Source organism: Coloeus monedula, assembly GCF_965178545.1.
Source record: "Coloeus monedula genome assembly, chromosome: 9".
Lineage (NCBI taxonomy): Eukaryota > Metazoa > Chordata > Aves > Passeriformes > Corvidae > Coloeus > Coloeus monedula.
In genome coordinates this window covers 4,993,659-5,001,435 of record NC_138789.1, presented here as the reverse complement: position 1 = coordinate 5,001,435, position 7,777 = coordinate 4,993,659, and the positions used below count along the sequence as shown (strand labels likewise).

The 7,777-nt window shown below is 43.4% G+C and overlaps 1 protein-coding gene across 1 annotated transcript; it reads right to left on the bottom strand.

The window, feature by feature from the left end:
- Positions 1-4,124: 4,124 nt before the first annotated feature.
- Positions 4,125-5,090, bottom strand: APOBEC4 (apolipoprotein B mRNA editing enzyme catalytic polypeptide like 4; the record flags this gene model as incomplete). The annotated part of the gene is made up of 1 exon (XM_082286969.1): positions 4,125-5,090. One exon carries the CDS (start codon positions 5,088-5,090, stop codon positions 4,125-4,127), a length of 966 nt encoding a protein of 321 aa, XP_082143095.1.
- Positions 5,091-7,777: the final 2,687 nt, after the last annotated feature.

The following is a 7,777-nucleotide window of genomic DNA, read 5'->3' as shown; positions in this document are numbered from 1 at the left end:
GAAGATACGCATCAAAAAACTCATTGGGGCACTCAAGCTTTGTGTGATCATTTTCTGAGAAATTATGGGTGTATTGGAATCTTTGGGGTAGCAAAACAAATAACTGGGAACTGTATAACTTGCCAAACAGTGAATAGGAAAATAATGAGAAAAACAACATTAGGAGGCCGCGAGTTAGCTCTGCGACATTCCAAACTATCCAAGTAGATTTCACTGAACTTCCTCAAGTACAAAGATGGAAGTTCCTATTAGTAATAGTAGACCATCTAACTCACTGGGTGGAAGCAGTTCCTGCTACCAGAGCTACAGCTAACGTAGTATGCAAAACCCTTCTGGAACAAATTATTCCCAGATATGGAATGGTTAATAAAATAGACTCAGATAGAGGAACACATTTTTCATCCAAAGTCTTACAACAAATAACTCAAGCCTTGGGAATAAAATGGGAATTACATACCCCCTGGCACCCACAAAGTTCAGGCCGAGTAGAAAGAATGAACCAGACTTTGAAAAAAACTTTAACAAAATTAATGATTGAAACTCAAATGTCATGGGTAAAATGCTTTCCTTTGGCTCTGTTGAGAGTCCGAACACAGCCCAGGTCAGACCTGGGAGTATCTCCTTATGAGATGATGTTCGGATTACCCTTCCTTACCACTCAACATGAAACAGCCACTTATGAAGTAGGAGAAGCAAGTGTCAAAAAATATGTCACCACAATTGCCAGAACACTTGAAAATTTGAGGCTGAAAGGAATGATCCCTCAAACCACAACTTTGGAGTTCAAAATTCATAATATCCACCCAGGGGAATGGGTACTGGTAAAAACATGGAAAGAACAATCTTTGACTCCACAATGGGAGGGTCCTTTTCAGGTACTGCTGACGACTGAGGCTGCAATCCGGACCAAGGAACAAGGGTGGATCCATGCCAGCAGAATCAAAGGACCTGTAAAAGAACCTGAAGAGTGGACTGTAATATCCAAACCAGGTGACACCAAATTGATTCTTAAACAGAGGCCAGGTGGCAACGAACTAGAACAATCTAAATAATCCAAGGGCTATGCAAAGAATCACCCCTAACTGAGAAGTAAAAGCCAAATTTATATCAGTGACCCCTGGACAAATTCTGGGACATCTTGGAGAAGAATATTCTCACTTCAAACAGGAAGGGTTGGGACTGTATCAAACAGGGAACTCTCATATTCTGATTCTAGCCTGTGATTTGTATTGAGAAGGGGGAGAATCACAACTTCCATCAGTGCCACATCATATACCCTGTTTGAATCATTCTAATACGGGCATGCCAGCCAGGTCAAATATAAGTAATTAATCTGGAGGGAAACTGGCATTTTGACACCCTAGTTGTGAAAGGTGTCAAGCACAAATCAACCCCCTTATCCAGACAAAATCATAAGCAACAAAAGCAATAACTTTGCTCTGCAGATGGGAAATACCAGTGCCTGTTGAATGGGAAATACCTAAGATACAAACAGTTAAAAAAGGTGCCTAAGAGCTACAAAGGAAGTGACAAGGAAATAGAGGGCAAGACCAGGTTGGCCACTGTACTCGCCACCGAGAAGATCCAATACAACTGCTATGGGTTGCAACATCATAGGCAAGGGAGGTAAGAGTATAAGCCATGCCGGACCTCTGTTATTCCTTCTTTTGTCACTTATCCTGGTCCCTTTCGGGACACAGGCAAGACCATGTTACAAATGCTACCGAAAGCTCTACATGGAAAGACACAGGGGCTTCTTTCTTATTACTCATACCCATATCAACAGTCACTGTTATGACTCTTCCAAATTAGGTATTTGTATGCATAAAGGGGAAAAATATTGGATTACAGAAAATTTGGGAACAAGTGGAAACAGACTAGGAAGTAATTGTCCAAAAGGAGAAAAATGGATTTGTTTCACAGCTGCCACCAGGAGAACAGTCCAAGATCTGGTAAAAGAACAAGTGGTAAATAAAAATACAAAGCCAGCACAGCAACCTTGCCCTATATTCACCTCACGCCAGGACCTGTATGCAAAGCTTAAACAACAGTTAAAAGAGGAAAACACCCCAAGGTTAGGAAAAAACCTGTTTGTGGAATTGGGGGAGAGGACAGGTAAAGAACTTAACATAACCAACTGTTGGGTCTGTGGAAGAGCTTTGATGACAGAAGAACGGCCATGGAAAGGTAGCAGCATAGGCCCGGTAGAACTCCTTAAATGGAACCGGACAAATATAAGAGGGGGGAACCGACCTGAGGGGTGGATTTTAAGTTCAACAGTGATAGGAAAAGAATGCCTCTGGCGAACTGGGAAGAACTTTCTTAATGAAGTAGGAAACACTCCCTGTAAAAGGTATAAAGTGAGCAACAAAACTTCAACGTGGTGGGTCCCAGAAAAACCAACTTGGTACTGGGCTCAGAAAAATGGAAAAGACTGTATATATGATAATGAAATTGGACTCTTTCAGTGTAACGACACAAGGAAAAATCCTTATTTTGGAATCCCAGAAATATCCAAATTTTGGGAGAATATAAATCAACAAGAAGGTGATTATTGGAAAGCACCAGATGGCTTATTTTGGATATGTGGGAAAAGGGCATACCCAAGACTCCCTTCACATTGGAAAGGAAGTTGTACATTAGGAATCATTCAACCAGGGTTTTTCCTTTTACCAGAACCAGAGGGAGATCAATTAGGAATACCCGTCTATGAAGACTTCAAAAGAAATAAAAGAGATTTAATTGGAGGATTCCAAAAATGGAAAGATGAGGAATGGCCCCCTGAACGAATATTGGAAACATATGGGCCAGCTACCTAGCCACAAGATGGAAGTTGGGGATATCGAACCCCAATTTACATGCTGAATCGTATCATCAGACTCCAAGCTCTTGTAGAAATCATAACCAATGAAACAGCTGGGGCTATGGAATTAATAGCCAGCAACGCCAAACCAGAGCTGCAATATATCAAAATAGGCTGGCTTTAGACTATTTACTGGCTGAAGAAGGGGGTGTGTGCGGGAAGTTCAATACATCGGAATGTTGTTTAAAAATTGATGACAATGGGGATGCCGTTCTAGATATCGCCAACAATATCAGAAAAATAGCCCATGTCCCGGTCCAAAAATGGGAATCAATGATGACTGCTAACTGGTGGGATGGCATATTGGGGAAAGAATGGTGGAAGAAGCTAGGTTTCTTCCTCTTATGTGCTACAGCTGGTCTAATATTTCTCCCTTGCTTGATCCCCTGCTTTATTCGGCTAATCACCAGCGTAGTTCAAGGCATGCAAGTTGTGACAATGCCTACTGACCCAAAGTTGGCTATGCTGGAACAGCACAAAAAATTATGGTATTAAAAAAACAAAGTGATATAAAAGACCCTCTCGAAGAAGCCAAATTGATCTGTGAAAAGAACAAACAGACATTAGAAGCCAAGAAAAAAGAAATATTGCTCAAACCAAATGATTTATAAAATAGAAAAAGGGGGGATTGTTATAAACATATATTATAGTATTGGCTTCTCGCAAAGTATTAAAGTAGATATTATATAATGTTAGAAATGCTTTTTGCTGTGTGGATGTAGTTTTCTCTCGTTTTAGCAAGAATGTTAGCAAGTGTGAACAAGTAAGATAACCTCCAAGCGAGCAGAGGATGAGGCCCGAGGAGCTGCTAATCAACACTTTGTCCAGAGAACAAAAGGGCCCAAAGGCTGCTCCGCCCGGAGAACGGGCGGCCAGGAGGGTCCGAGAGCCGCTATCACCGCTCTGCCCGGGGGGCAAAGAGGCCCAAAGCTGCAATCAGCCCTGACTGTCTGGAGAATTAAGAGATCCACCCTACCATCGACTCTTACCTAGCGAGCCCAACCCCAAGAATCAAAAGAAATAAAACCACAAGGCTGAAGACTAAAGGCATGCTCTAAAAAGGCGGACCCAAGGAGTGGCCATGCAGAACAGTTCCTGGAAAAGTTTTAATATGAATAGAGAACAGACAGTAAAAATGGTATAAAAAGGACTCACCTCGAGCATCAGGTGTGCTCTTGGCAGAGCGCCAAGGCACCCGGCCATTATCCCTTTGCTTTATTTTATGTGTCTCTTATTGTCTTTATATTAAACTCTTTAAATTCTAACAGGAGAGTGAACCTCGTTTTTCACACTCCTTTGGCATTTTTAAATGCCTTACAACATTTCTGGGTCTGGGGTATAGCTGTTCCCTCTGAGAGGGCAGAAATACACCTGGGAAAAGCCCTCCTTGGCTTGGAGACATCAGAGGAAACAGACTGCCTTTCATGGCTGGGAAAGGCTGCTGGGAGGCCAGGCTGAGAGGGGAAAAGGCCTTTAAATTCTGCTGTCCAGCTGGGTTCCCCTGCATTCCCTGGGGAAAAGCTGTCCTAAAATATGTTTTAGTTGCTGTCAGGTTAATTTGATGTGGGTTTTGTGCACCTGCTGGCAGAGCTGGGTGACAAGGGGTTGCCCCCGTGATGCCACACACAAAGTGGTAGAGCAGGTATGGCCATGCCCCTCCTGGAAGCCTCTGCAGGGTCACCCGGGGCCAGAGGCTGCAGAGGTCCCGCAGAGCCCCGGGAAGACTGTCCCTGCAGGGATAGGGCTGAGAGAAGTAGATGCAGAGCAAAATGTGGGGGTGCCTCAGCAGGAAGCTGAACATTTTCTTCACGCAGCAGTGCTGAGCCTCGTTGCAGGGTGAGAAATTGGAGTAGAGGGTGATGCAGCTGATGCTTGCACAGGCAGCTGTGACTGCATCCAGGTAAGCGCCGGCCTCGAACAGCACAGCCTCAGGGTGCTTGCCTTGGGCACTGCAGTTTGTAGCATGGCCTTTTTGGAGGACTCTGCCCGAGAAGCTCCTCAGGTCATAGAAGAGAAGGTGCCTGTTTTGGGGAGTCACTGGGGGTCTGTGCGGGAAGCCAAAGACCCTGTGGAATTCTTTGTATAGGACTCTGGCTTCTTCCCCTGTCCGTATGTGGTAGGGACACTTGGCACACACATGGGTCTGCCTCTGCCAGCAGCGGGTCTTTACCACAGTGCCCTGGTGTGTCAGAAATTCTTGGAAAACTGTTTTCTCTCCTGTATTCATGTTGTATCGAAAAACCTCCCAGTTTATGTGCTATAGAGCTCACAGTCCTAAATGAAAAAAATAATATTTTAATTCAAACCTTCAATTTGTTTTGCAGTTAAACTACATAAATAATAGTGTACAGTATCTTCAAAAAGCTACTGGAACTTGTAGCAGCATATGGTAACTTGATGACACAGAGGAAAAAAAGTCTTGGAGCCTGGGGGTATTATTCACAAATCAGCGGTTTTGCTTTAAAAAGAGTAAAAATTTCTCTTTTACCCTAGAGAGGAGAAACTGCACAATAGAAACTGCCACCCTTTTCAAGATTGTTACAGGTGATTCCATGATTCAATCTGGCAAAACAAACATGCAAACACCAACAAATAAAGAAATTAAAATGGTGTAATTACCATGTCAGCAGGTCCAGCTCAGGGTAATAGCAAATATTTATCTGATTTCCTTCAGTGGGTTTTTAAGTTTCCACTTTAGGGCTCTTGCAATCTTTCTTTGCAAGTTCTGTGATGCAGAAGAAGGTTCCTCCCTGGTCTGGGCAGTTCAGTGCAGAAGGATCTTTCCCAGTGCAGGGGCTTGGCCCCAGTTGAGATGGTGACAGCAGGTGTTTCCAGGTGCCAGGTGCTGGGAGACAGGAACACAAACAGAATTTACCTTTGCAAACTGTGGGAGTTGAGCTACTGTTCTGTGCCTGTCAATAATTTTTTTTTTTTCATTTCTCAAGTGATACTATTGCCCTTTTTTAGTAGTGAAGTTTTGCTACAAGATTGTTATAGATGAAATCTGGGTGTTCTAAGCAATGTCCAACTGAGTTTCTTTCCAAATGATTTGTGTGTTTATCTGCCTGATGTGCCAGCTGAACAGAAAACTCATATTGTACTTCTGCACCAAGGCTTTCCCTTTCTTAGGAAGTTTGTGCCCCCCTCCCTGAGGCTATAATTCCAGGGAGCAGTGGGCCATTCTATGAGTAAGCTCAATCATGCTTTGTGCCAGGGTGCCAGAGGAGGGCAAACACAAATTTTGCGGGGTTGAACAGCTTTTGGCTCAAGCAGGAAGTTGTCTTCACTGCTGCTCTCATTGCCCCTCATCATTCCTGGATCCTGTTTAATTCTGTTGCTGCTCCACTGTAAAACTTTGCCATCTGCATATTTTATTACAGCTCACTTCTGCATTCCCTCTGTTAGTATTTAATTTTTCCCTTAAATTCCTCATTTCATTAATTTGCTTTGCTTTCCACTCCTGACTCTACACTAACTTCTGTATATTTTCCTCATATATTTTCACATATTTATGTGCTGTAGTTCCTTCGTGATCCAGGCCATTGTGCTGTTCTCATTCAGATATCTCCTAAAGATTGGCTTCCTGACATCAGGAATGTTCCATTTGTCATTTCTGGTGTTTCTGTACATTTTGAGTGGTCAGTTGTGCTCTATTCTGTGCAGTGCAACATCACCCTGGCAGTGCTGTGCCTCAGGAAGTAGAAGATGCCTCTGCTCCCCGGCATAAAGGAGGGGAGGTCTGAAGAAACGAGTGTTTTTCTTTGGAGAGGGATGTCAGGAGAGGGTGTCACCCCCTCGCCACTTCTCCTGTAGGCTGTCAGTGCTAAAGACAATTGAAAAAGCTGCTAATCTTTTTTTTTAAAGTTCCGATTCCTCCCATCCCTGCTGATGTTCCTGCAGAGTTGTGATGGCCACATGATGGCAATGTCGTACCTCAGGGATGTGTGTCGTTTTCTGCTGGATGGAGACGATTGCTTCTCGAGCTCCGTTTAAGTGTCTCTAGAGGTTTTCCACCAGAGGCACTGGAAATTTTACATCTCCCCCTGAAACTTGGCACTTTTCCTTTGGTTGGTGCTTTTCCCTGGTCAAAACCCATCAAATTTTCAATCTCCTCAGTCAACAGCATCACATCCTTACAGGATGGGAGTCAAATCCCAAACTACCCTATTGGATGGATTAATTGGAAGAGTGCTCCCACTACCCAAGCGCATTTCTGGACGTGCAACATTGGCCTTTGGCTCCTTTGCCAGTGCTGTCCCTCTCCATGAGCCACCATTCTGATACAGGAGATAGTGTCTGATGGATCCCTAGGAACCCAAAATGATGTTAACATATCCGTGTATATCTCTGTCTCTATCTCTATCTCAAATGATATTTAAAATTATAATTCTATCTTTGCCCCTCCCAACTATATTTGGAGGGGACAGGGATATAATTATAACTTTAAGAAATATTTCACTTCTTGCTAAAATGCCTCTCTGGGGCAGCAGGCAGGAGGTACTGATTAGTGCCCCACAACAAGATACAAATGTTCACAGGAGGAAGTGGAGAGGAATGCTTTATCCAGTGAAAACCACAGGGAAAACAGTCCCTAATGACTCCATATGGAAGTGAGCCAGGGTCCAAGCCATATGTTCTGCACCTATGGAAAAACACCCTAATGATCAGGGCTGGGATTTTCTGTATCCAAATATTAGACAAACCCTGATATCTCTTTAGGCTAAAAAGCATGCAGAAATTCTGATCCATCCCAGTGTGGCCAGTTTGGACCTGATCTTACTGGTTTAAATATGTGCTTTTGGGATTTCTGAAGATGTCTTTTGGAAGCAAAGTTGTGTGCATTGATTAGACAGAAACTGATGCATCATTACATGGAATCAGGATGTTTAATTCCCCAAACTAAACCATGGTCTG